This window comes from Thunnus maccoyii, chromosome 23 (genome assembly GCF_910596095.1).
Source record: "Thunnus maccoyii chromosome 23, fThuMac1.1, whole genome shotgun sequence".
Taxonomy (NCBI): Eukaryota; Metazoa; Chordata; class Actinopteri; order Scombriformes; family Scombridae; genus Thunnus; species Thunnus maccoyii.
This window is the reverse complement of record NC_056555.1, coordinates 20,231,276-20,259,209: the sequence shown is the minus strand read 5'-3', so window position 1 is coordinate 20,259,209 and position 27,934 is coordinate 20,231,276. Positions and strand designations below refer to the sequence as shown.

The following is a 27,934-nucleotide window of genomic DNA, read 5'->3' as shown; positions in this document are numbered from 1 at the left end:
TTGGACTGGGGGCAGCAGCAGCAGCAGCAGTTGAAAGACGTCGCTCGCGCTGCTTTGCTCGGGCTCACGCGAACGAGGAGAAGGAAAAAAAAAAACAGAGGGGGTCTCGTGAAGGAGAGGCTACAAAAAAAAACTTGGACAGGTAAGACAGGTGACGGCTCCAGCGGGCCTGGACGGATTTTCTTTGGCTGCAGCGTTTTGTTATTTTCGTTATGTCGACGAAATAAACCACCGAGAGAGTTATTTTCCTTCCTCCTCCGCTTTAAAACCCCCTGAAGTGCTCCTGAGGCGGTTTCTGTAGAAACGAGAAAATAGTCGCGAGCGTTCGCTCACGAGCCCAAGTTGCTCAAAAGTGTCTCTCACGCGCTGTAATTAAACAGCTTTCACAGGCGGAGAGGACGCTGTCTCGTGGCACTCTCGCTAATACCGTTTATTGCGTTGTTTTTCCTTTCTGTTCACATGTCTCATGTAATTAACTGTTTTGGAAATGACGTGAATTTTTAATAATCTGCGTGAAAAAATACACCGCGTCACCGCTGAAACGTTATTTTAAAGCTGTTTAATGCTGGCTTTAGGAGAACCACCACGCAATTTTTGTTTAACGTTAACGCGAAGTTGTTTTTATAGAAATGACTTCTTGCAGTCATATGCGTACAGATGAGTCATTTGGGATTTTTTTCGTCACCCTGAGGTGCGTAAAAGCCATCGGAAAATACCGGACACTGCCAAAATGTCAAACCACTTTCAACATGGCGGGTTATGGTGTTCAGGGGGGAAAACTGCGCCTTAAAATCTTTGAACGAGGAAAAAATAAAATGATGGCAGATAATGCGCCCGGTTCTGTTTCTTTTGATGGACATACACGAGATTTAATCAATTAAATTTAAAGTGTGCATTTGGCAACTCCGTGGGAGTTTTTTTCCGCTGCAGTTTTGAGTGTGCAAAGTACATGACCGGAGTGCCAGCCAGCCTGCTGGTCGGCTACACCCCTCACTGCCTCATCTTCCTCATGTGCACTTAACGTTTCCTCTTTCACTTTTATCATAAATGCTCCAGCTCATCCGATAGCTCTGCTTCTAGATCGCATTATATTAAATTAATGTCGCTTTTTCCAATTGAAATCGACAGCAGGAGGATTTCATTCCACCTTTTCTCCCCCCCCCCCCCCCCCCTCCTGCCACCTTATAGATTAATATGTTGATGATTGTACAGTCGGACGAGATGTTTCTCCCAGTGTATTGTTTCACTATATGGGTAAATGTGCAACGATTAAGCCAGATAATTGGGTTTAACCGCGCGTATCTGTTTAATTATTTCTCTTTTGCGGGCGATCAGCAAATCCGGGGTTTACAGCTTTGCATTATTCCCGAGGATTCCTCCTCCAGATTAAATCCGTCACCAGAATGAACAGAAACAATAAAGACTGCACGTTATGGAGCCGGCGATAGACGTTCATGTGCAATGAATAAATCATGCTTTTAGACTTCTTGTCGCTCCAAAGACATTTTTTTTCCTATGGAGCTGCGACTGGGGATGGCTGAGCTGTAGATAAAGAAAAAAAGAGCACTTTTAAAGGAAAAATTAAAGATACATAGTTAAAATATAGTGTATGATCTGTTTTATCCATAGGGAGAAATCAATATGTCCTCCTGCATGTTATTGATGGGTTTTTTTTTTTTGCAAGAACCCACCCACCAGCCTTTTTTCTTTTTTTTAAATCATTTATCTGTTTCTAGATAAGCCATTGTATGTTAATGTTCCTGTGAATTTCTTAAGAAAGAGTGTCACACAGTGAGCACGTCTACTCTCACGATAAACAAAAAGAGGTGGTCACTCCACAGGAAATAATGACGATTGTTTCTTTCTTGTTGGCCAACTAACTCCTGGCGTGTATTTGAATAAGGGGAGGACTTAGGCAAATAGCAGGTTTGACCTCTTCTTGTTTTTAGAAAACAAAAAAAAAAAAGTCCGTTAGTGTAGGACATTTGGTGCAAACGTCCGTGTTGTAGGAAGTTGTTTCCAGTCATTGATGTTGAAATAAGAAAGCTCTAAGGCTGAGGGAGTTTCCCCCTCCCCTCCCCTCCCCTCCTCTCCTCTCCCCTCCCCTCCCCTCCCCTTGGCTGCTGCACTGTTTTCCTCTCCGTCTTCTGTTTTTCGTGGTCCACCAGGGGCAGTTTCTGTTTGCACTTCATCATTTATTAGTTTGCTGATCTCAGTGAGCATCAGAGGTTGTAGTGATCAGGCGTGAAACACATAGGCTGCATTGCCTTGTGTACACAATCCACGTTTAAAAAAAAAAAAACTGTAGAAGAAATTGGAGGATAATTTGTTATCAAGGCTTCCTGTTGCCAAGAGGAAACAACTCTTGGATGGGTCTAAAAGAGGAGAACCTAATAGGGAGTAATGCAATAAAACCCCAAGCCCATGCAGTGGTAGTTAATCTCCTAAATCCCCCATTAAATCTTTGGCATGGATGGGTTTAGGGAAAGGCAGGAGGACAACACGTGGATGCCCAGTTCCCCATCAGGGGCTAATCAATTAAACAAAAAAAAAAACAAAAAAAACAAAAAACCCCTCCTCTCAATCTGAGACCATGGGGGCACAAATGTCCTGCGTCTGAGATTAACTCTCCCAGACTGGTTTAATCCCCTGATGCCCAATCTGGGCTGTTTCCTCCGGGACGCTGTAGCCCAGTAAGCTTCATTAAGTAGAAATGCTGAACTCTTAACTAAAACTAGTTTAGAGATAAAGACTGAGTCACATAGTTGACACTGACGCCTAATATTCTGAACAAAAGCGTGCGGATGGTTTCCTCTCCCTGAGGGTTATGAAACTTGTTGAACCAGTGAAGGGACCAAATCAAGGAGAAAAAAAAACACACAACATGCTCTCACAGGAAGCTGACTGAATCAAGTTGACTTTTTAAATGTTTTTTTTTTTCTAGCTATGATTAATTACAATATGTCACTTTTTTTTTTCTTTTTTTTTTGGAAGAGGATGAGGGTTTAGTTTCAGAAAGTCTTGATCTTTTCAACCCACACAAAAATTACTAATAAAGACCCCGGCATTGTGAGGAAAAACTGTTTTTACATATAAAAGTGGGTCGTTTTGTTTCTACAAAATGTGGAAATATGAAACAAGAACATTCTTTAAGACCTCAGGGAACTTTTTTAAACTTTTTTTTCTTTTAAATAAAAAAAAAAAAAAAAGAGTAAAATATGTGACGTTTTAGATTCCAGAGGACGTACAAAGTTCGCCAAGATAATAAATATGTCAGGGTGAATTTTGGGGAAATGAACAACACAGTCCATAAGTATTTGGACAGTGACACATTTCCTGTTGTTTTGGCTCTGATCTCCAGCCAGAGAACTGGATTTGAAATGAAACAACTTTCAGCTGTAAAGGTTAGAGGTTTTTCATAGTGAATGATCAATGTAGGCCCTTTTTTTAAATTTTTTTAATACATAAAAAATGCAGTACAGTGATGAAAAGGCTCCAATTTCAACACTTTTTCATCTGATGTGGATGTTAAAAACCCTCAAATTAAAGCTGAAAGTGGGTACTTTGCTCTCATGGTCTTGGCTTCATTTCAGATTCGATGTCGGGAGAGCGGAGCAAAAACATTAAAAAAAAAAAAAAAAAAGTGTCGTCTTCAAGTTTTTAAGAGCTCGCTGGAATACTTCCATAAGGGCTTTAACTAACAAATGTTTTTTCAACCATCAATTATCAATCATTTAGTCTATAAAATGTTGCCAGAGCTCAAGGTGAAGTCTTCAAAAACACTCCAAAACTCAAAGAAACTGAACCCACAGTGATGTAAAACTGAGAAAAGCAGCAAATCGTCACATTTTCGAAGCTGGAACGAGAGAATAAATCGCGTTTTTGCTTGATAAATGACTTATAGATGACCAAAAAAATCAATTAATATTCTGTTCAGCACACAAACACCATTTGCTGTTTTTGATGATGAATGGTTGCAGAATATCTGTGTGATGTTGTCATTTTGTGTGTGGTGGTGGGGGGGGGGAAGTCCTGCTTAAGGGGAATTTTAAGGGAAAAACCAGGATCTGTGAGCAACTTGTACTGTTTGATACCAGTGTTTGAGTGCACTTTGAGTTTTAATGAGCACTGTACCCGCTGCTGCATGCTGACGACAGCGATGTGTCAATGCTGCAGAAGATTGTAGGGCACTTAAGCAAGAAACACTGATAGGCTGTGAGGTTGGTGGGTGGGGGGGTGGGGGGTGGGGTGGGGTGGGGAGAGAGAAGGGCAGCAAACGGCGTCATGTGAGCCAAATTAGCTCAGCTTGTTGTTTACGCAATGGATGTATGCTGGAGCCACTGTGGGGCGTCAGGGGTGTGTGTGTGTGTGTGTGTGTGTTTGTGTGTGTGTGTGGTGAAGGGGGTGACACACACACACACACACACATTCGGGTGGTTGTGGAGACTGTCACAGCCTTTGTAGCCTCACAGTTCTGTAAATACTCGCAGCAGAAACAGCAGCTTGAGCGTTTTCCGTGTGCTTTCGTTTTCTCTGGATCTTTTTTTTTTTTTAAAGAACTTGTTTTCATCAAAGGATTGTCGGACTATCACGTTTTTTTTTTAATTTATTTAACTTTTCCTGCCTGCGTACGTATCAAGATGGCTCTCCTAATCAAATAAGGATACTTCCTGCTTTTTTTGGATATTAATTTCAATGTTTAGATTCTGGAGTTTGTTTTGTTTTTTTTGGCTTTATTTGAGGATTGCGAGCGTGCCTGAGTGTTTAACTGCCAGGTTGATGTAAGTGGGTGGAAGCCGGTAAGTGAGTCACTGTTGGTCCATGACTGAGCGATCAAGGACAACCACCAGGCAAGTGACAATCATTGTCTGTTGTTTGAAGATAATGATTTTCAAATATTGTCTCACCGATTACTGAGAAATAAGCAGGTTTTTTTTTTGAGAACTGTCTGCTTTTCATCCTGTTTGTGCTTCGCCATTTTACTGTGGGTTGCCTTTTTTTTTTGTCTTAAAGATGTAAATTCTGCTGTTTTTTTCCATTTAAATAGTTTTTTTTCTGTAACGTACTCTTAGAGAAGTTTTGAAATTACAAGATAAATAGTTTCCATGTGTCATTCATTTATTTCTAAAACTTTAATGATGAACAGGAGTGCATTAGGTACACACAGATTTACTCAAACAGGCAAAAAATGCCCCAAAAATACTTTAAAAAAAGATGTATTCACTCCAAATATTGCTTTGTTCTTGTAAAATACCATCTAGCCAGTAATAATTGCTTAAATGAAACCACTCTTTGTTGCGACTGCTCACTTCTCAGGCTTATTAAGCTTCAGGAAAAACTACCAGCAAAGACCCAGATTTAACAAGTGAGTCGACTGTTTAAAGAGTCATCTAGTAACGTTGATAAGGAGATGAGATACATCAGGATGTGTCTGATTTAGCTCAGCGGGTGATTCATTGACTGACTGATCATATCGTATGTTTCACTTCACAGTAATTAATCAAGGCAGCCTGTTGCAATTTCATGAAAAAAAAAAACAACAAAACCTGCAAAGTTTTTTTTACAAGTTTGGGAAAGTAAAGATTAACGATCCAATCAGTCACAATCAGGTGCTGATGTGTGAGGGTGAAAAATATCTCACCTCTGTACTACATGCCAGACACATCAGGTTAAAGTTAGTTTGATAATCACCAGTCGGACATGTTTTACCGGTGAAGTTGGTTTAAAGTAATACTGTCTTTTTGTAATGTTGTTTTAACGTATGTTCTTGTTTTTAGTTGTATCAACTGTTCCAGGAGTAGCAAAAGTCATTTTTGTTGTACTGGAAATGTACAGTAAAGGCATTTTATTCTATTCTAATCTAAGCATAGACTGTAAAAAATAATGGATGTAGCCACCTTGATTTTGCATTTTGACTGTCGCCATCTTGGATTTTTGGACGAGAGGGTTGAGCTGACGCTAATGCTAGCTGCTAGTTTAGTTAGCATGGTGCATTTACAGGCAATGGTTAACTGTGCTAATGCTAATGCTAAGTTTTGCTAGTGAAAAACAGGCTTAAAACCATTAAAACAAAACGTGCTTACCTGAAAAAACTGAACACCCGACTCCTTTAAAAGGTCTTTTAGTTCAACTAAACACTGAACAAGACTTGCTAAGGCAACCAAAATGTTACAATTACCATGGTAACGTTACCTTACCAACGTTGTCGCCGTGGTAGCAACTTGCCTGTGACAGCAACCACCTGTCATTCAAAGCGGCCAAGCCCCCTGTACAGTTGTTATGACGTGGGGAAATTAGCCATAGAGACAAAAAACGTTTTTTGTACCAGGCTGTAAACATGTTTATTTCTGCTGTGAGGTTGGGTATTTTAACATGGGGGTGTATGGGGAGTTTTTGAGCCAGACTCAAGCGGCTGTACGACAAACTTGCAGTTTTTGGCTCCATTTTTCAGCCTTAGAGGTTTCCGCTTGATTCAGTTTATTGGTGCGAACCCCTGAAGTAGACACTGCGTCATTTGAAGGGATCATAAACCAAAAAACTTTGGGAAACACCTTTCTATGGACATGATAGTTGTACTGGAATGTGATATCCACAGTTATCTTTTTATAACTGATGTGTCATTTCAAGATGTATGTTGATAAAGAAACATTTGCTAATTAATACATTAAATATCTAATTAATAGCCTTGTTAGTGAAACTGATTGTGAGTCATATATCATGGTGATTATAGCCTAACAGTTTATTCCATATCAAGCTTCATCATGACATTATTCTGCAGTTGTGTATCATTTTCTCTCCACCATTGCCTGAATGAATATTTTCTAGTCTGACTAATTTGTTGTCTCGCCCGTGTCATTCCGGTTTTTCTACTTTTCTTTGACTCTGATTGGTTATCTGATGGCGTTTTGCTGTGGTATGCAAATCCAGGCTGACCAGACAATATGCATAACCAGATATTATACTGTAGAAAACTCACACTGAACCGGTAGAGGCTGGTCTGCAATTAGACAAAATAACAGGCTTTTCACTCAAGTTTAACAATGCTGAAAATTAGCTTGAGTGCTGAAAACTGCAAAAATCTTTTGTTTTTTTTTTGTTGTTTTTGTGTCTTTTCTTAAACTTTGTGTCTGCTTTTGTTGCTAAGTGCTCATTGCAGCATAGTTTTTGTTCTGCACGTCCCCGGAGATGAGCTGACAGTCAGTGCGAGCTTTTTTTTTTTTTTTTTTCCTTGGATCTTTTGTTTGATTAAGTGAAGGTTTCTGGAGGTGGAGACTCTTTTCTTTTTTGTCCGTTCAGCCCTGTGGCAATCGCTATTCATTATAATAACCACCCACTTCTTCTTTTGTTTATTCTAAAGAAACTGGAAATGCATAGTGCATCATTTCCTGTCTGCTAGATGATTTTTCCAAGGAAATACTTATCAAATAGTGGATGTTTGTCTGAATAAATGCCAAAGCTTTCATTAACTGTCTTCAGTTTCAGGGGATTTGGAGAGCAGTGGCAGCAGATTTAACTCTTTTTCTGGGAATTTTATGGATTTTTTCTAAAAGATTTTTTCTGGCTATTATTAGATAAATCACGACATTACATCTGTTTCTCTTTTCTGTAACAGGGATTTCCAGGAAAGTGAAAGATGCAGTGAAGAACTGCCGCTTGCACCACGAGTCCAAGGTTAACTCACTCTCACCAGGAAGTAGAGGAGCAGGATGCAGTCTCGCACACAGGAGCAGCTGTTGGCTCCCACTGCTGTGAAGTCACATTATCCGACCAATGGGAAAGAAGAAGAGGTGAACACAGGTGAGGCTCGGAAGTTTTTATCTTTTTCCTTTTAAAAGTGGTCAGGTTGGTTCAAGGATGCCACCCTTATTACATCAGCAGACTGGAATGTTAGAGGCAGGTTAGATAAGGAATCGCTTCTCTTGCTTATAATATGATTTTAAATGTGATTTTATCATATTTTTTGAATGAAAGGAAACCTTGATTTTCTTTCTTTGCTGTATTATGGTGACTCTTTTAGATTTCCTTATTGTTTGCAGGAAAGAAGCTCACATATCTTAGCTAGACATGCCATATATTGTTATATTATACAACTTAGAAATGCCATAATTTACCATTTAAGTAGTACTATTCATGTTTTTCCCCTGTAGATTCAAATGTATTTGAACAGACAGTAAATATCTATATATGAATGCACAGAAGAGGCGTATGAAACACCTCAAAACATTTAAGTTTTCTGTGTAACTCCACACTCCTGCGCCGTCTTGATGTACGTCATTGTATGTAAGTCGTCACTGTCCTATTTCCCATCCCCATTGTTAACGCGTCAACCCTCCACTAAATTATTACATTCACTCCCGGGTCGCCACATCTCAGCTATTGTACCTCGACTATTTCTTCTTGTCTTTTTGACGTGTGGAATTTGTGCTTTGGGCATCACTTGATTGCATCAGATGACACAAGGCTGCATGTGTTCAGTATTTGATGTAATGTATTGATAGTGTAAAATGAAAAGAGGGGGAAAAAAAAGCCAAGTTTCATGTGTTTTATCACTTTGATTGATTTTCTTTTTTGTTTTTTCCATTTGGTATGAACATATTTTTGAGTTTTGGCACCACAGTTTCCATAACAGCACCATTACACTCACTAATACCAAAGCAGTGGAGTCATTAAGTTAGCTGTGGGCTAGACCTTCAGTTTTTTTTTTTTTTTGTTTTTTGTTTTTTACATCTAGGCAAATCTGGATCTTGAAAAGTCTTGCATAATTAGTTAGTAAGAATTCCTGTTTGCTCTGTAACACTGACAGACAACTGGTTATTGAGACCAAATCAAGTGTTGCGGTGTTCAGCCGCAGGATCAAGCGGACGTGTGTGGGGGTTTTGGGCGTAACCGCTGTGAAACAATCACAAAATAACATTTTTATCGATCTGATTCATCGGCTTTCTCGCTACCAGCGCTCCCTCTCTTCATTGGCTCTCTAGCTCGCTCGACCACAGCTGCTCTCTCTCTCGCTGGTGCTCTCAGCTGCTCTCTCTCTCTTTTTTTACCTCGTCTTTTTTTATAATGAGTCGGGAAGCTGACAGCAACGTCTAACTTTACTTTTAACGTTCGAAGAGAGAAACGTCCTCCCCTCGTCCCAGTAACGTCTTCGTCCTCCCTCAGGGCGGAGTTTACAGCTCTGATCAGCCTGATCTAAGACTGTGATTGGCCACCGCAGCCTTCAGCCGCAGTGACGTCAGGTCGCGTTTCTCCAGAAGTTGACTCTTGCTCAACTTTCAGGTTGCAGCGGCTAAACCTGCCTGATTTGGTCTGAATACGTCTTTACTGTTGATACTGAGGAAAAAGTCTGAATTTGATGATTAAGAACATTAATAAAGGAGCAGCAGACCTACACCAGGCTGACAAACTGTAAACTGATGTGTGTCTTGATGTCTGTGTGTTTCAGTTTGACTGTGGAGAAGAAAAAATCAGTTGTGTGCGAAGGGTTAATCTCTGTTTATTAAAAAAAAAAAAAAAAGTGTGTGCATGTAAGCATTAATGAGAAGAAGCAAGCCAGCCCTGTGATCTATTTGAAACAAACTCCATCAAAACGTCAAGCTTCTTATCGGCCCCTCTCATTAGATGGAGCAGGTTCAGTCCCGCACCGTTCACACAGGAGGAGTCTCTAGAGGCATGTACACATAGGAAAACAGCAAAAGAAAAAAAACCCCCTGACACATTATACTTCGGATATATCTGTCTCCCTCAGGCAAAGCAAACAATTCTCACCTGCAGGAAAAACATTAGTGGCATTACATAAGACGACTTGAACATGCTGCGCACACGGATGCACACTCTAGATTATTTCCTGTGACTTTTATGTTTTGGCACGACAAATTACATTTACAAATCAAGAGATTGTATTTAATTGCTGTTCTGTACACTATCATCTCCTGAATAAAATGCATTTTTAGCCTCCAGCAAAGGCGTTTTTTTTTTTGATGATTGATGGGAGATTTTGTTTATTCAGATGCAGATTCCATGGAGGAAGAGGCGGAGTTTAACTGGGAGGAGTACATGGAGGAGACGGGGGCCGACGCTGCCCCTCACACCACCTTCAAACATGTAAGTGACTGCGTATGATCTTCACCTAGCGCTTTAATCCCATCCCTGGTTGATCCTTTAAACACAGCCTCATGGATAAGTACCATTATGCAGAAATCCTTTAACAACATATTGGAAGAGAGAGAGAGAGAGAGAGAGAGAGAGAGAGAGAGAGAGAGAGAGAGAGAGAGAGCCGGGCCCTCTGCAGCGCTGCTCTAACGCAGTTCAACAGTTCCCTCTCTGAGGCTTTGTTCCCTCGTGACGCACAAGTTGTCAGACGACCTTTGCCGGTTTTTGAAAACACAATTGAGGGTAATTACTGAAGCAATAAAAATACAAAACAATGCAAGAGATATAAGTGAGTGACATACTGCTGGGCTTTCCAAAAGGATGTAGAGTAGCCAGTAGCGGATGTGGCCTCCGTTAGCCATCATATACTTAATTATTGCATATTTTAATGAGTTTGCCTCCTTGATTGTGAACATGTAGTGAATTATTATGAAGGAGAGTTTTAGCCCACGCAGTGTGTAAAATAGCTATTAACATTTAAAACAACACCTTTTCCAGACCGACGAGAACTTTTGTAATTAAGAATCATTAGACCGTATTTATTATTTACTAATTGACTCCCTCGCTGTAACGTTTATCAAGACATGCCACAATGACGGTTAATGAACTGTTTTAATAGAAACATAAATGCATTCTCATTCAGGGAAAATAAACAAGATTATCTTAAGGGGGGGGGGGGGGAGGGATGTTTTTAATCCCATATCTTATCTAGCTATGTATTGGTTTTAAATTCAAACCATTTATAAAGTAAACTTACGCCAAAAATAACTCTTAAAATAACAAATCATGTGAATCAAATCATGTGCATCTGCTGAGTCAACTCAACTTCTAGTCATCTTCATCTTCACTGTTATCCTGAGTGTGATTTACTTTGACAACATTGTCTGTTTTAATGTGTTTGTAATGAGATGGCTCTGCTGTAAAAAGCTCAATGTTTGTAAAGATAATTCATTAATTAGTTCATTCATTAAGCCTGTAAACATCTGTGTGGTGTATATATAGAAAATACGACGCTTTCAGTCAGTCGGACGTGTTAATAGTTGCTGTGCGGTCGTCAAGTTGCTGCCACCAGTATTTCTGAAGTAGCCTGTCTAACGAGGACGTCTGCGCAATGAATGCAATTCTTATTTTGCTTCTTCTATTTTGGGGGGAGGAGGGGGGGATTGATACAGACAGAAAGGCACATTTCTCCATCATCATGCTCGTGTTGTTTTGACGCGGAGGCTAAGTGGTCATAAATGTACACGCATAATGAATCGCAACTTGTCAATCAAAACTATTTTATTAGAGTCAAAAATCAATATAATAAAGTAGCCGGCGCTTGTGGGAAGCTCTGCGTACTGTTTCATTTCTGGTTTATTTGAACCTGAGGCATGTATTTTAATTGCAGCATCCTTAAGGTTGAAATCATTATCATAATATTAAGATATTTTCCCTACATGTATAGATATTCTTATACATCACATCATTTGACCAGTGGTTTCGGAATCACATGTTGTTTTCTGGTGTTTTTTCCGTAACTTCCTTATTTCCCATTTCTACTGAATGAACTAAAAACGGCTCCTACATGTATAGTTTCATGATCTAAAAAGGCTCAGTAATGTCCTAAAACAGCTGGGCACTGCAGGTTTCAGGAAATGCAACTGAAACCGGAGTAAAAACTGCATTTTTAGGGGGATATTTTCATCATCAGCGGATTAATACAGCATATTTGGTGCTCTAGTGAGTATTTACAGCAGCAGGTTGATGCATGTGGGACTGATTTAAAATAAACTACAGTATGTGTGTGTGTGTGTGTTCACGGTAACAAAGGAAGACGTCACCCAGAGCAACGGTGTGGCTCGCTGATGTGTTTTTAATAGTTTTTTTTTTTTTTTTGGATAATAATGGAGCTCTGTGGCACAGAGGAAGAAGATAAGAGGGTTTTTCCGTGGTGGTTGGGGTAATCGAATGTGTTTTTAACCACACAGCATGACGAGGTAAAAAAAGTGGTTTACCTGGATGACGTGTTGGAGGTTTGCTGGTTTGCGGAAAATCCAGTAAGAGGCCCTTCATCTAACGTCTCACTGTGGCTGTTTCTGCTTGTACTGTTCACTCCTGCAATGTTTAGAACTGATCTGTTGACCAAACAGCTTCTTATCTCTTTGTCTAGGTCTGTTTTTATTGATGAATAAAGCCGCTAACTCTGTTATTAACACATTTAGCTTTAATATGACGCAGGAAAGGTTGAGTTTTCATCTCATACAACTGTAAAATAGTTGCTGTTCTTCACACAGAATCATTAATTTGGTCAACAGACATTGATAAAAATCATATTGTCACTTATGATTATGCTAAGTCAATAGACAGACAGTTTATAATCAGCATTTTTCATGCAGAATCACAAAGCCTGTGTTGCACTAAAGCAAACTGCACTATGTGTTAGCCACGACTGTTCTGCAGGATGACTGATTTATATCTCGGATATCTGAGTCAGGAAACGGCTTAGTGCTTAAATTCTCTAGAAAACTGAATCATCAGGTTTAAAAAGAAATGGGGCACAACTTAAAAACCTGTCTGAAATCTATTTAAAGCAAGCGAGCATATCTACAAGATCATGAATGCAGAATGGTAATCATTCAGCCCCAAAGTAGAGAACCGTTATGGAGAGAAAGGAGGTGGCATGAAAGGGGAAGGTACCTTTTTTTTTTTTTTTTTTGGCAGTGACTCTGCAGGCCAGCTGTGATCCGCTCTGATTCGCTGGAATGAAACTCATATCTGATACCAAAGTGAAGTGAAGCGCAGCCTGCTGAGTTAGTTCAGACAGTCTGACATAGTCCAGGTCAGCTGAGGGGTCAGCTGAGCCGCATGTTGCCATTACCAACTGGGCTCTGCCTGTTTAACATGTCAAACTCACCTGCTTATTCTCTGCTGCTGCTGCCTCGTAGGGATCTCACCTCAGGAGCAAAATCACATTTACATTAGTTTTTCCTTGAAATCTTCCTAATCAGTGTCTGATCTGGTTGAACCGATAGCTGCTGTATGTTAACAAGGCACGTGGGTGCAGAGTAACTGAAAAACTGAATCAGCTAATTAGCTTTCCACTGTACGTTGTTGTTCTTCGTGATAATGCCAAGCTCAGCAAAACCGCTGCCGTGCCAAAGTGATGAATTTACTTTCTAAAGCGAAGCTGAAGTTAATCACATGTTAATCCTGTCCAGATTAAAATTTGAATTAAATTCAAATGTAAAAACATATTAAACGTCACTTCTTCTTTGTGTTTGTCATAAACACGGAGCACAAAAAAGCCTTGTTGTCCTTTTGAGTCTCGACCAAACCATAAAGTACCAAAGGTTGGCGTTGAATGTTTGTTTACGGATTAATTAGATATTTTCTTATTTAAATAACTTATTTTATTAACATTGTATTTGGGTAAAGTCAGTGTGTTGCTGCCTTGTTGTTAAGACAACATTAAACACTGATGCATTTGAAATGTTTGGCTTTTTTGTGGAATGAAATAGGGTTTTTTTTGTTGTTTTTCTTTAGAAAATGTGCAAATTTACACCAAGTCTAGTGTTTTTTCTGCATGTTGTATATATTTATGTATGTATCTATGTTTTTGAGGCACTGTGGAAACAAATTTGTTCATGTGGACAGTAAATAAATCTGTCTGCTGCTGCTTTTGCTACACAGCTGCTGTAGACGAGGTGTAAGGTATCAAATCATTATTTTGGTACCTAAATGCAGGTTTGGTGCAGGATCTGGCGCCTGTATCGGCTGGACCACGTTGTTGTTGTTGTTGTTGTTGTTGTTGTTGTTGTCAGTGCCTTACAAACTGTCACACATGACCATTACAAAAACAATTCATGTGACTGTTTTCTGATCTGCCACAGCTACGGTTCAGCTTTAATAAGGTTTAACAAATCAATTGGTTCCTCACAGTTGGAGTGTCTTGAAGAGTTGTTTGGCTTCTTTAAGTAAAGTTTAAAGGACGAGTTCACAATTTTTCAAGTCTGTCTTAAAACAGCAGTCAGGTGTCCATATGAAGAGTGTAATCATTCCTCCTGTTCATTCTGGCTGTTAAAAGATCCTTCAAATGTGATTTCTATGTAAGTGATGGAGGCCAAAATCCACAGTGTGTCATTTAAAAGTTGATATGAAGCCTATATGAGGCTTCAGCAGTCTGAGTTAGTCATATCAAGTGGATATCTGACACATTTAGCATCAAATTGCCTCTTTGTGTTTCCCTTTTGAGCTGCAGTGGAAATATAATAACAAAAAGAGAGACTTTGGCACTAAAAAGACTGTAACGTTGAAAGATATCTACTTGATTTGATTCATTTGGACTTATCTGAGGCTTCATATCAGCTTCAGATAAACTTTTAAATACATTTTTTGCACAGAAGGAGGACTGTTTATTTTGTCCTCCATCATTTAAGACAGACTTTAATCCTTTTTCCCAGAATTATTTCTCAAAAACAGTGTTAAAGTAGCTGTATTTACTCTACTGCCAGCTATCAGGATTTCAATATGTTCAATATAACTTAACCAAACATCATAAATATCACTCATATTTTAGGAAGGTCATGTAATTATTGTGTTTCATCCATTCTGAGTGAAACATCTGAATGTCGGGTCAGTTTCATCAGCATAATTTTACCCGACTATCTGCAATCCAGAATAAACCGTCACCAGCTACGAGGCTTTGCCGCCGTTAACATGTTACATCACAGTAGACGGCCAGATGGGCGAGAGCAGTTGATCCTGCATGCGAGGTCTTTATCCACCTCAGCTGACTGTGTTTGACCGACGGAGCAGCTGTCCGCCCCGATGAGGCTCACAGCTCTCTCCGCTCAAGGCAGGGCCGCGCCGCGAAAGGTGGAGACGTGTCTGCTGGTAATTTAAGATTTAAAGAAGTGTGTCAGTGTGTTTCAGTTTCTTACATCACTCGGAGCGATGAATGTAATGAGGGCAGGAATAGAATATATGGGTTTTTATGAGTGCGCCACGATGTCGGACAAATTGTCTGTGTGGTGATTTGAACAGCTGAGGTCTCTCGGGAAGCTAAATTGCCTTGTTGGTAAGTGGATTGAGTCACTGGGAAACAGACCATGAATTCCCCAGAAAAATGTGATTCAGTAAAGTGCAGCCCTCATCTCTGTCTCTCTCTCTCTCTCTCTCTGCCTGGACAAATTGAAACAGTGATTTCTCTTGGGCCTGTACACACACACACACACACACACCCACACACACACATACACACACACACACACACACACACACAGGCAGTGTTTGCTGCCGAGGCTGCCCGTAGCTCTCTTACATAAGCCAACCAGAGTGATACAGCACGTTTGCATTGTTGTAGCAGGAAGTCACGGGGCCATTCGTATTGTGTTTATTTCTAAGATGTTGGCTTTTTCCATTCACTTGTGAGTGTGTGCGTTTGTGTGAGTGTTGAATGTGAACATCCTGTTGGGCTTGTAGTGTTCTCAAGCATTGTATGGCAGCCTGCGGCTATGATGGAAGAACAGTATACTGTGCTGCGTTCACTGTCTTGCGGACTTTCTCCGCACAAGGACAAACTGTAAGACTTATGTTTAGTACAGCAGAGGTTTGGTTTTTTTTTTTTTTTTTTGAGTCACCAGGTTTATTAGTTCTGCTCGGTGATTAACTAAACCTCACCTGTGGTTTGTAACAGTGTGAAGCTCTTCCCAGTTCCAATGCTCAAACTGGAAAATCCTTGCTTGTTAAAATTAATCACCTGGCACCAGATTCAGGTGATATTCTGTCAATAAGATACCAGATATCATATGAGATTTTGGTTAGTGCTGCAACTAACAATTACTGTAATGATATTGACTGATCTCTTGATTATTTTTTCAATTAATTAATAGTCTATAAAATGGCAGAAAACAGAAAAATGCGCATCATATTTTCCCAAAACTGATGGAAACATCTCTGAATTGCTTGTTTTGTCCAATCAGCAGTGCAAAACCCAAATATATGAAGCTTACAATGATTTAAAACAGAGAAAACCAGCAAACATTTGGCATTTCTTACATGACTTAAACAATTAAACCAAAAATGATATTGCATTATAACTTTAACTTACAGTTAGAGCAGCGTCCAAATTGCAGATACATCTGTTTTGCACAAGTTCCAGAGGAATAAACACCTGGCAGCACCTTCGTGATCACCTGCTGTGAGAGACGTCTCCGGAGAGAATCCCATTAAATCAAATGTGCTTGATATTTGTCATCCTGTCACTGTGGACATGACGCTTCAGCATTCAGCAGCACATGAAATCTGCTGTGTGGCCACTAACTGAGTGTTTGCTGGGAGTTTTATTTAGTGAGTAACCACAATAAGAGAGTAACCACAATAGATGCACTTTAGTTATTTCAGTTTCTGCTCTGCTTCTCTCTCTCTGTCTTTCCTCTCACTGTTTTCTGACTAGGATTTTTATTTGGGTTGCTGAGGGAGAAACAGAGAGAACCAAAACATATGATATGATTCATGACTGGAAGGTGACTGTATCTGGTGTTGACCGCCTTTCCACAGAATATACTGATGGGGTATCAAGAGAGCAATTTTTTTTCACCAGATGTACCAAAGTTTCATCAGATTGTAATGTAATGTGCCTCCACCCTTACATGACTAATTTTTATAAGGTTATTTGGCTATTTTAGTTAAACTACTGTCATATCGGGGTATTCGGTCAAAACATGGTGATGTTAAATTTTGTTATTTTGCTCCACATTGTGACAGAAACACAGATGAAAACCTTCTCTTATAATAAAGCTCTCTTTTGGAGTCAAATTGTTAACGTTTTTGGTCATTGTTACTATCGGTTATGATAACATTTTACTTGAGATCTGGGAGGCAAATTATTCCTGCAGCGCAAGAAACAAGAAACGAGCGATCAGACAGGCTGTAAACAAATTTTTACCAACCTGTTAGGGAAGTCAAACATTCAATTTGTTTCCCAAAACTGTCAGTAAACATCAACATGAGATTTTGCAAACCGACTTCCTGCTTCATCTCTGACCTGCTGTATTTAAACAGTTTTTTTCGTGCAAAAAGGGATTAAAACCGAATAATAAAGTGGTTTAGCTAATAAACTGGTTTAAATAATAACTTGTTCGATAAAATGGTATCATAACTGATAAGGAGCTATAGTAACTATGAAAACAAGGTTGTGAAAAAGACGGAATATCCCTTTAATGTTCTGTTGTGTCTGTTCCAGGTGGAGATCAGCCTGCAGAGCAGCTTCCAGCCTGGTATGAAGCTGGAAGTGGCCAATAAGAACAGCCCGGACACATACTGGGTGGCCACCATCATCACCACATGTGGCCAGCTGCTGCTGCTGCGCTTCAGCGGCTACGGCGAGGACCGCAAGGCCGACTTCTGGTGTGATGTCATGACAGCCGAGCTGCACCCGGTGGGCTGGTGCGCCCAGAACAACAAGACCCTGATGCCCCCCGAAGGTAGGAAGAAACACTTTGATACACACATGCACCTGAACCTGGTTTTCTTACACACACACACACACACACACACACACACACGAGCCAATGTTAGATTAGTATCAGCAGAATCAGATATCAGACAGTCGTGATAAGGATGGAGGCTGCATAAGAAAGCAGCTACTGTTCTTTTAGACTAATCTCATTTAAAATTAATCTTTTACTTTTACTGTCCTATCATCAAGTTTCTTTTTTGAGGATCATGCTGAGCTATAAATCTACTTACTGTGCGTTATTTTCAATACAATCATGTGACGCTAATGAAATAACGTCGTTGTCTAATAATCAAATGACCTAATCTGATACAAAACGAATACATTTTGTTCTATAATTTGAAGGTACTGTACAGAGCTTTGGAAAATGTTTTGAGTAGGGGTTGCTGCGCCCTCGTCTGAATGCTTGAGATGCAGAGAGGCTGTTTAAATCCTGTCCAAACCAAATCTACCACACAACAGATCCACATGGAGAAAATACTCTGGCACACTATCATAAATATTATATAGCTCATGATAATCTCAACCGGGAGAGGTGGAGTGTATGTGGGTGATAATTTGGGTAAAAATCTTTAAAAAAAACTAAGTGATGAGCCTTCATTTCATGTTATCTTGTGATTCATTATATTGAATAATTATTATATTTAATTTCCTGTGATTGTACAGTTTGTGAGCACACTTTGTCCATGTTACGCAGCCTTTTTGACAAAGCTTTCCATCCATGAATATGTAGAAAACCTATCAAAACCTACCTATTTTTTTGTCATGAAAACAGAGACTTTCTATCAGCACAAAAGGTCAGTCAGTGGTTGATTCATTTCATTCGTTTAGAAGCATCTCACACACACACACACAAAGGCTGACATGAACACACAAACCTCCCATCTTTACCTTCTCAAAGACTGCTTTAAATAAACGGAGCGGACAGACAGGTTTTCCCCAAAGGGCTTCGATTGTCAAGGCGGCTCAACTGTCATTTATCTCACCGACACATCGGACCCTCGCCGTCACGTTCAGTCGTACAGCCTCAGCAATGCAAGAAGGGGGTCGCCTCTTTTCTAAAACAACCGTCTCTACTCTCTTAAGAGCATCTTTTTACACCTGATCTCAACCTTTTCCCCCCCGAATAAAGCGTCATCCTCAACTTCTCCGGCGGTTATTCTTCCCGCTGTCCCTATCACAATATCACAACTTTGCCAAACCTTTTAGAGAGGAGACATTTCCACCTGCAACAAGCCCTCTCGCCCTCAGACAGATGACTCACCCTCTCCAACCTTGTTCAGACCATTTATTTTTCTCGACACTTCCCCGTTGATGGATAGCATGTGCCTCTGTTGTTGTGGAGACGACCTGGATATGTTTCCACCTGACTCAGGTGTCCTCGTCCTCACAACAACTCCATATGTCCTTTCCACTCAGCGCCGGTCTTTTCACCAACTTCCTCTTTTTGCCTCTTTTGTAGCAGCACTCGGTTCATAAAATGTCTGTATTCACAATCAAAACTTTATTTAAACTCAAAGAACCATTGAGGTTGCCCTCGTTTACAATGATGTCGAGTCACAGACAAGTTAAATAGGACAAAACACAGATGAGAGTAAAGAACAATCAGTTAAAGCAGTTACACATTAAAGGGAGGTTTGTGATCATGGTTTTACATTTTCCATTGGTTAGTAGAGTATTGTATCAGTCCAAGAAGTTGGGGCCTTTAAATAAAAGACTGACTTTCCAAATTCAGACCGTGCTCAGGGGACCTTAAGCATAAGCCAGTCATTTGAGTGAGTTTCATAGGGTCCAAAGTTCGAACCCAGCATCATAGCGATGTAAGGTGGTAGCTTTTCCTTTATAGATAAACAAATGCCAGTGTTTATTACTCTGCCAGAAAAGACCAACCCACCTTATCATACAGGATACAATGGTGAGTACAGAAGCTATCACCAGTAATAAATCACAGGGAAGCATGATAGACTGTGTCTAGTGGTTTGAAGAGTGAAAGCAACAGCATTTTTATAAATTACATCCTCATAATCCAAAACTGATAGGGAAACTAGTTCTGTTGCTGTGAAAGAAGCCAATTTTGTGACGCAGTGTGCTGACAAGGTTGTCTTTAATGGTATTTAAATGTAGATTTCTCACCAAGCCAGATGCCAAGATATTTATATTCAGTAACTCTCTCAATGTTGGATCCATTCGCAGTGGATGTATGCATACTATTATAATCAATGGCTCTAGTAAACAGCATGGCTTTTGTTTTGTTTGCATTAAGTACCAGTTTTAAGATTAATAAGAGAATCTTGTAGAGCATTAAAGGAAAGTTCTCAATGGCTAGTTGTTCAAAGTCAGCAATGCAATCAATACACAACAGCGTCATCAGCATAGAGTTGGACTTGACAGCCACTCGGTGAAGAGACAATATCATTAATATAGACAGTGAAGAGGACAGGACCCAAAATTGAACCTTGAAGAACCTTTTATTACCAACAAGAACTCAGACTGGACACTCCCCGACTTCACACACTGAAGTCTCTCAAACAAATCATTCTGAAACCAATCACAAGCCTTTTCCATCAAAGCCAATACTGTATAACCTTTGTAAGAGTGAAGGATTATCAACTGTATCAAATGCTTTTGACAGATCTATAAAAAGGGCAGCACAATGTTTCTTATTGTCTAAAGCGGATACTATATTGTTTGTAACTAATGTAATAGCTGAAATAGTGCTGTGATTAGCCCTAAATCCAGATTGGTGTGGACTTAATACAGAGTGGCTTGAAAGAAATGCCTTGAGTTGATGGTGAAATTTGCTTTCAGTACAGCAGTGGAGTGGCTTTTTCTTTGGCTCTTTCTCTTTATAGTACAAGCTTTCAGACAGGATTTTGTCAGAAATATTAAATTGTCAAGATTTGGCAGCCAACTGAGATGAGCATTGTGGCGTTACTTTATGTGTCTTTGTTTCTTTTTTCATCTGGTTTGAACTCTCCAAACTCTTTGCACTGCAAATGATTATATTGTTTCTGTTACATCTACTGTTATAAAACGATATTGCGTAATAATTTGGCAAAGTTGCAAAAGTCACTGTCAACACTTCTGTTTTTAAAGGGGACATAACATGCTTTTTAAGATTAATGTTACAATGTTGGATGTTTATTTTAAAAATGGTCAAAGTTCAAAAACTTGAGTTGAACGTATGTAAAAATACTGCCTGCAAGTCAAAAGTCAGGGCTTCAGTCAGCTCTTAACACTCCACTTGCAAAGTTACCTCTACTTCCTCCTCGGGATGACGTTATATTGTTTCTGCACGCCCACAAACGATCATCCCTTCTGTAGCCTTTGTTGCTAAGGTTGTTCCATGGGTTGTTCTTGTCGTCCAGTCACGTATTTCAGATCTGATTCAAGATGTATTTGAGAAGGTCGTAAAGAGACAGGAGCTAAAACGGCCTGTTTCAGACAGAAGCTGAACTGAGGGGCTGATTAAAGGGCCTGTATAAGATAAATAAGGAGTTTATTGAAATGTGAACCATGCAAAGATAAACAAGTAGGGCCCCAGAATAAAAATATAGACCTGGAGATGTGCATGACTGGTCCCCTTTAAGATAAAGACTTACAACTGCCTTATTCTGAAGAACAGAAAACTGTATTTTATGTGGTGACATTTGATGGTGCATTCCTACTTTATACTACAAGTGTTGCTGGAGTTTTGACATTTTTTCTTAGTTTCTTACATATTTGCAAGATGTAGAAGCTTAAGAAAGGTTAGAAGGTTAAAAAAAATACTGATATATAACACTTAATACTCAAATACAGGAGAAACAGCAGCTGAATTGTTCCAGTATGCGGTGAAAACCTGCTCTTACACCAAAGTTAGCTACTTTTAACCGTCTTCCCAAAAGCTCTTATTTCCAATTTTTTGTAATCGTGACGGACAGCTGACATCGCTGCAAGTTTAATGATGCAAACAGCAGTGTAGTGTAATTGAAGGCAGTTTTCTATTGCCAAGAGGCTTCTGCAAGACACTGTCAATTTGTGAAGAAAGGGTACTTTGTTGCTTCATTTCAAGGCTTTGCATCATGTTATCCACATTTTCGTGTGTGTGTGTGTGTATGTGTGTGTGTTGCTTAGTCAGCTCTAATATTAGAGCAGAGAGGAGAGAGAGAGAGAGAGAGAGAGAGAGAGTGTACTGTTGAGTGCTTACACCTGTGTCACATTTACCTGTTTTATTTGTTCTCTTTTTGTTTGTTTTTTGTTTCTCAGATAACATTTACCTAAGAAAAGGTAAGCAGCTGAACAGCGCTTCTGACTAACTGCCCTTCTCACTAGTTGCTAACATAAAATCAACACTGTGTCAACGTTAGGCCTCAGAGCTGCATGTACAGTGTGCTTCCTCCTCCTCCTCCTCCTCCTCCTCCTCCTTCTCCTCTTCACCTCTTTTTACAGGAAGTGACCTCACAGCTCAGTTGCCATGCCTTGCTTTTTTTTTTTTTTTCTTGCATGTGACTCCCTTCTAGCTGAGTGTGGAGTGAGTGTGTCTTAGCAGAGTGATAACACACACACACACACACACACACACACACACACACACACACACACACACACACACACACTGCTGTTTGTGCCTGCTCCACTGTAAGAACAAGCTGTGTTTGTATGATAACTCGCAGCAGCTCAGTGAGAAATGTGATGCTTTGATAAACAGGCCTCCTCTCATGTACAACAAACAAACAAACTGTGTCCTACATCAGAAAAAAAAAAACATGCACAAGTTGAGCAAAGACAGGTCAGAAATGTAAAGTCAACATGTGTCACCAGACTGGCCAGGAACTTTTTTTTTTCTTCTCTCTCAAAGGAAGACATTAACAATAACCGCTTGCTAATTAATATAGCAGTTGATAGTTTATTCTTTAATATATCAAAGTTATGTTAGTCAGGGTGATTTGTAAAGACATTCCACAGACAAGATGCATGTTTTGGAAAATGAAATGAAAAAAAAATAGGCTGCTCCAGTACTGCTTCCCTTCCTGCTTTCCTTAAATTATTTTATCATTGTTTATTGTATATTCGTTTTCTACTGCGGATGTTAGTTGGTGGGTAATGATGTAATGATGTGAGGGTGTTGTTCTGTTTTGAGTTAATCGTGATATGACTAACAATCTATAAATAATATATTAAAATGAGTATTTAATGTCATAAATACTGATAAATGTAAATAATGTGCAACAACAGCTAAAACATTTGTTTTACAAGTAACATCAGGAGCCTTGTAAGAAGTATTTCAACATTTTGGATATCTAAAGTTAAAGACTGTGTTGACACCCTTATTTAAAGTTGAGTCTCAAAGGGTTTTTTCATCCAAATTTAAGAAGCACTCCCTGTGTAAACTGTTGACAGTGAGCTCTAACAGAGACGCTATTTCTGTAAAGTTAGTGTTGAATCTTTAAATGTAATTTTTCAACACTGTGAGCACCACAAACCACATCTGTTCACTTTCATTTTGTCGAGCTGGAGGCAGAAATCTTGAAGATAAATATCTCCAAAATCATCTGCGTGGCTTGACGCCACTAGAGGTTAGTGATAAAATATGTCCATTTCATTTATTTACACTTAAAGTATTGGCATCATTATTTTATATGAGACTTAAATGAATAATCAAGTATCAAAAATCAACTTTTACTTGGTGCATTTTGTTTAAAAAATTAAATAAAATACCAGACATTAAATATACAAATAATACTGATAAAACTTTGATGATGTCAGTGAAGGGGAGGCCTTCACATAAAGCTTTAGTGAGATTTATAAAGCCAACTGTGATTTTTTTTTTTTCCACCTTGAGATCTTCAGGCAGGGAAATTTCACTATGAGTCAGCCAGCAGGAAGCCAATCACATCCGATTGGTTGTTAACGTTGCTCTAGATGAAGCAGAAGCAAACGTCTTCCCTCAGTCTCACCTCCATAGTTTCGGATTAACTTTTTACAGACTTCCCTCCCTTTAAGTTACAGTCATCTTGATTTATTTTCCTCTCAATATGAGAGAAGACACAACCACGATACATTCTGATTCGAAAAAAGGTCTTTTTTAATTCAGCAAATCGCATAACAAACACACCTAAATCCCTCGTCAAACTCGCTTACTCACAGTTGCCTCACTCATGAAACTCACACAAACACACACACACACACACACACACACACACACACACACACACACACACACACACACAGTCTCCCTCTGAGCTCCTCCACTTCAAATGCTCCTCAGCTAACTCATGCGTTCAGCAAAGCTTTTGTGCTCATCGAATCAGCGCCCTTGTTAATCAGCGACCCTGTTTGCAAGAACAGCGCGCGAGTCTGCAGAGCTGCGAGCGGCTCTGTTGCGTAATTTGCTAATTTTTTTTTTTTTTTTTTTTACAAATTAAAAAGTCATTTGAAAGACAGTTTAACAGGATAAACTTTGTCGATCTTTCCATCTCACTCATAATTACTTAATATTAGTTGAAAGTTATTCATATGAGGCCACTGATGTCATACTAAATTATTAAAGGATAGGCAGGTGTCCGTATGAGCAGTGAAAGAGGTTTTTTCCCTCGCTGTAATCGTTCCTCCTGTTCATACTGGCTGTTAAAAGATCCTTTAAATGTGCTTTCAGTGTAAGTGATGGAGGCCAAAATCCACATTGTGTCCACACAGTCATTTAAAAGTTGATGTGAGGCTTATATCAAGTAGATATCTTCCACATTTACAGTATTTTAAGTGTTTCCCTGTTGAGCTGCAGTGGAAGTATAGTAACAAAAAGAGGGACTTTGGCACTAAAAAGACTGTAAGATATCTACTGAAGCTTCATATTAGCTTCAGATACATTTTTGTACAGACTCTGGATTTTGTCCCCCATCATTTACATTATGAAGGGATCTTCTAATGAACAGGAGGAATGATTACAGCAAGAATCATCTGGTCTCCTCACTGTTGAATTAAGACAGACATGAAAAACTGTGAACTCGTCCTTTTAATGTGCAGGTTTTAGATAAAATTTGGTTCATTTCTTCAACATTTTACAGCTGCTTGACAACTTTAAAGTAGCTGTTTTGGTGATTAAAGGCAGATCTTGGCAGGAAAATCTTTTTCTCTATAAGCTTCTGGCAGGTGAGCCAAAAATGTTAATTCACCCAGCACAAATATAATCCAACCTACTTTACATATTTATGGTATTTTGACTGTATATGAAGCCTCGAGGTCAGACTCAAGGAGGGAATCTTTCTCAGACGGAGTGGAGTTTCCGCCGTGAATTCCCTCAGTCTCTCCTTGTGCATGTGCATGTAAAGTGCGCCTGCGTGCATGTCGGATACATCCATCCATTCATGTAAAGAGAGCTTTTTTTAGGCTACATCACAAGTTTGGTCATGTGGTAAGGTAGCTGCTCGCTGAACAGATCCCAACAGAGGTCATTTGCATAATGAATTCACCACACTGCTCCCTGCCAGAGCCTGCTGGAGATGAGGCTCTGAGATAGACCTGTCTTCTGTTTTGTGTGTGTGTGTGTGTGTGTGTGTGAGAGTGTGAGTGTGTGTGAAGGGTAGTGTGGTGTTTGAAGAATTGAAGGCTCAGGCTCATGCTGACAATAGGATGGTGTTGAGAAAAATACAAAGGGCTGCGTTGCTTTGGGTGTGTCCCTTGTTACCCTCCAGAGCCGGTTGCAGCAGCAGTTCATAAGTTCAAACTTAAACAACGTCCACAAAATCTGAAAACGCCGGCTTGGCGTTGTAGTGTGCGCAGGGGAAACGGATCTTTGTGGAAACGCTGTCATATCGGTGATAAAACAGATGGTTGCAGTGGCTTTTCATTGGAAGATGTAGGAGGACAGAATGTCAGGAGGCTGTCGATAGTATACGTTTCTTCTTCACTGGTTTTCTGTGGTTGAATAAATGAATAATTATCGTTGGTTAGCTTAGCATAATCTGAAATGTTCTTTTCACTGTAAACTGCATGAACACTACTAATCCTAAGACTCACGTCTTTCTCCTGGTGCACAGATAGAAATAAAACAAAGTCAGACCTACATTCTTGATCTACTTTACACGAGACGTCAGAAACTTCTGCAAGTTAAACTGAGCTGAAGAAACACTTTGAGGTCTGACTGAAGCTGGAAGACTCACTAAAAACAGACTTGAATACACAACATTAAGTCTACAAACAACCTATAATGAAAAACTCTGCACTGCAGGAGCCGGTGTTACAGTAGACAGTACTTTCTTCATTCAAAAAATGATCTCTGAATGCAAAATTGTTGTCGACTTCTTGTGATGTAATTTCCAGAATGAAATCGTATATTTAGACGAATGCGGTAGTTACTGTGCAATAAACCTGCAAAATAAAGGGACTGAAAACTGAGCAAAAACAGCTTGAAGTTCAAATGCTTGAAGTCACATTTGAGACAATCATTAAAACAATCATGTATTGATTTTTGTCCTCTGCGGCCGCACCCTCAGTCATCTCATTAAGTGAATGAGAAGGCTGCGTTTTGAACACTTTCTACGATCAGTTTTAAGCAAACAGAAGACGGTCGGTCCGCCAGGCAGACAGCTCTAGTTCAGCCACTTCACCTGCTGTAATCTCCAGATTTGCATGACGCCACAATGCTTATGTGTTTGTTTACTCTATAAAACAACGTATGTGTGTGTGTGTGTGTGTGCGTTTTTGCATTTTTGTGTGATTGGGATTCATTTTCATACACAGTTCGTGACCTGAGTAGGTTTTTTTTTTTTATGAATGGAGGATAGAATCACAATAACCCTCACAAGCACACACATCTTTACTAGCATGTGCTAGAAGATCATGAGCCTGCAGGGAAAGCTCAGGGCGGCAGGAAAGTTGCAAGGAGCCGGAGGACTTAAATTGATGTGTGTGTGCATGTGGGTGACGTTAGGCAGCAACATACAGGTTCGGTTACTCAGTTATGGAGGCTTTGGTCAGCTGTAGAATGAATGACGGGGGTGTCAGCTGTTAATTTTGCTTCCTTTTATAGTTTTTTGTTGCTGTCCTCCAGTATTTCACTGCTATTGCTTGATGTCTTTGTCTTACAGTTTGGATGCTCTGTTATGGTGTGTGTGTGTGTAATGATGCTGATGTAGAATGAGAGTGTGCGCCGGTTTCGGTGCTTTGTTCTAAATTGTTTGCAGGCGCTGTAGCTGGAACAGAAACGGTGATGTAGACGAGGACAGAGTGTTCAGAGAGCGGTTGGATGTATGTCGCATGTATGACAGGTGGACTTCATTCGATTGTGTGATGAGGGTGATGCGCCATGTTTCCCCCACATATGGCTTTAAAGATGATTGAGTCGATTGTTTGCCTTTTGTTCCAGGTTATTGAAAATAAGAAAGTAAAAAAAAAAAAGAAACAGCAAAAATGTGCAAATAAACAGAAACATCCAAGCATGCATACACGTAAAATCACATGTACTTACACACATACTGTACAAATTCAGTGTGTTCATCCTTCAGACCCCCGGCGTCCTTTGCAATGGACGTCACATGTATGGTGTGGTTTTTTGTTCTTTTTTCTATACGAATATATGATTTACATAACTGTCCTCTGGTTGGTTATTTAGTAGACCCTAACTAACCAATCAGGTGCAGGTACTGCCCAACTGGGTGACATTTCAAAAAGTCACACCACATTGAAGTGAAGCATGGCTGCAGTACGTCAGGGCCTTCAAAGTAAGTAACTTTTATAACAGCATTATATATATTTTTAAATATTTATTTCTTTTCGATGCATTAAATATAATATTTAAGCATTGAATTTTTTATTTTAAGCTTTATATATCTAATAGCACAACAAGTTTTTGATTTTTTTAAAAATCATTGTCCATTATAGTGGTCATCAGATTTAAAGAGAGAAAGTCTTTTTATATTATGAAAATTAAGTTTTGACATTAAAAACAACATATTGGACCACAGGCCCAACTATGATGATAAATCAGAAGATGTAGGGAAGCCAGTCTGTTCAGGGAAAGTACGACAAACGCAAGGCGCACCTGTGTTTTGTGACTCACAGGAACTGTTTCAAAGGCTGCTCACTGAAAGTGGCCACAACGGCCAACATGCGACGTGAAGCAGAGTAGCTGACTTTTAACGACCGTTTAGCTGGAGTTTACAGATTTAATTGACTATATACTGTAACATGTGTGTGTCTTAACGAGGATAAATTAACTAAAGCCGACTCTGTGGGTGAGTACTGTCAAAATGAACAGTTCCAAGCTGCTTGTAATTACAATTTAAATTCTAAATTAAGAGTTTTATC

The 27,934-nt window shown here is 39.5% G+C and overlaps 1 protein-coding gene and 1 long non-coding RNA gene across 3 annotated transcripts in view; one reads left to right on the top strand and one right to left on the bottom strand.

Annotated features, from left to right (window-relative positions):
• Positions 1-27,934, top strand: part of sfmbt2 (Scm like with four mbt domains 2) — a 54,627-nt gene continuing 26,693 nt past the window's right edge. Inside the window, exons 1-5 of one of the 2 annotated variants that reach the window (XM_042403230.1) lie at positions 1-142; positions 7,613-7,797; positions 10,007-10,101; positions 17,375-17,615; positions 21,896-21,916. In XM_042403230.1, coding sequence (XP_042259164.1) covers positions 7,707-7,797; positions 10,007-10,101; positions 17,375-17,615; positions 21,896-21,916 — 448 coding nt within the window. In that variant the 5' untranslated portion in view covers positions 1-142; positions 7,613-7,706. The remainder of the gene's footprint in view (positions 143-7,612; positions 7,798-10,006; positions 10,102-17,374; positions 17,616-21,895; positions 21,917-27,934) is intronic. The other variant, XM_042403231.1, reaches the window with a different exon arrangement.
• Positions 17,581-27,934, bottom strand: part of LOC121890729 — an 85,481-nt gene continuing 75,127 nt past the window's right edge. The window contains exon 5 of the long non-coding RNA XR_006093902.1: positions 17,581-17,653. This is a non-coding gene — a long non-coding RNA (uncharacterized LOC121890729). The remainder of the gene's footprint in view (positions 17,654-27,934) is intronic.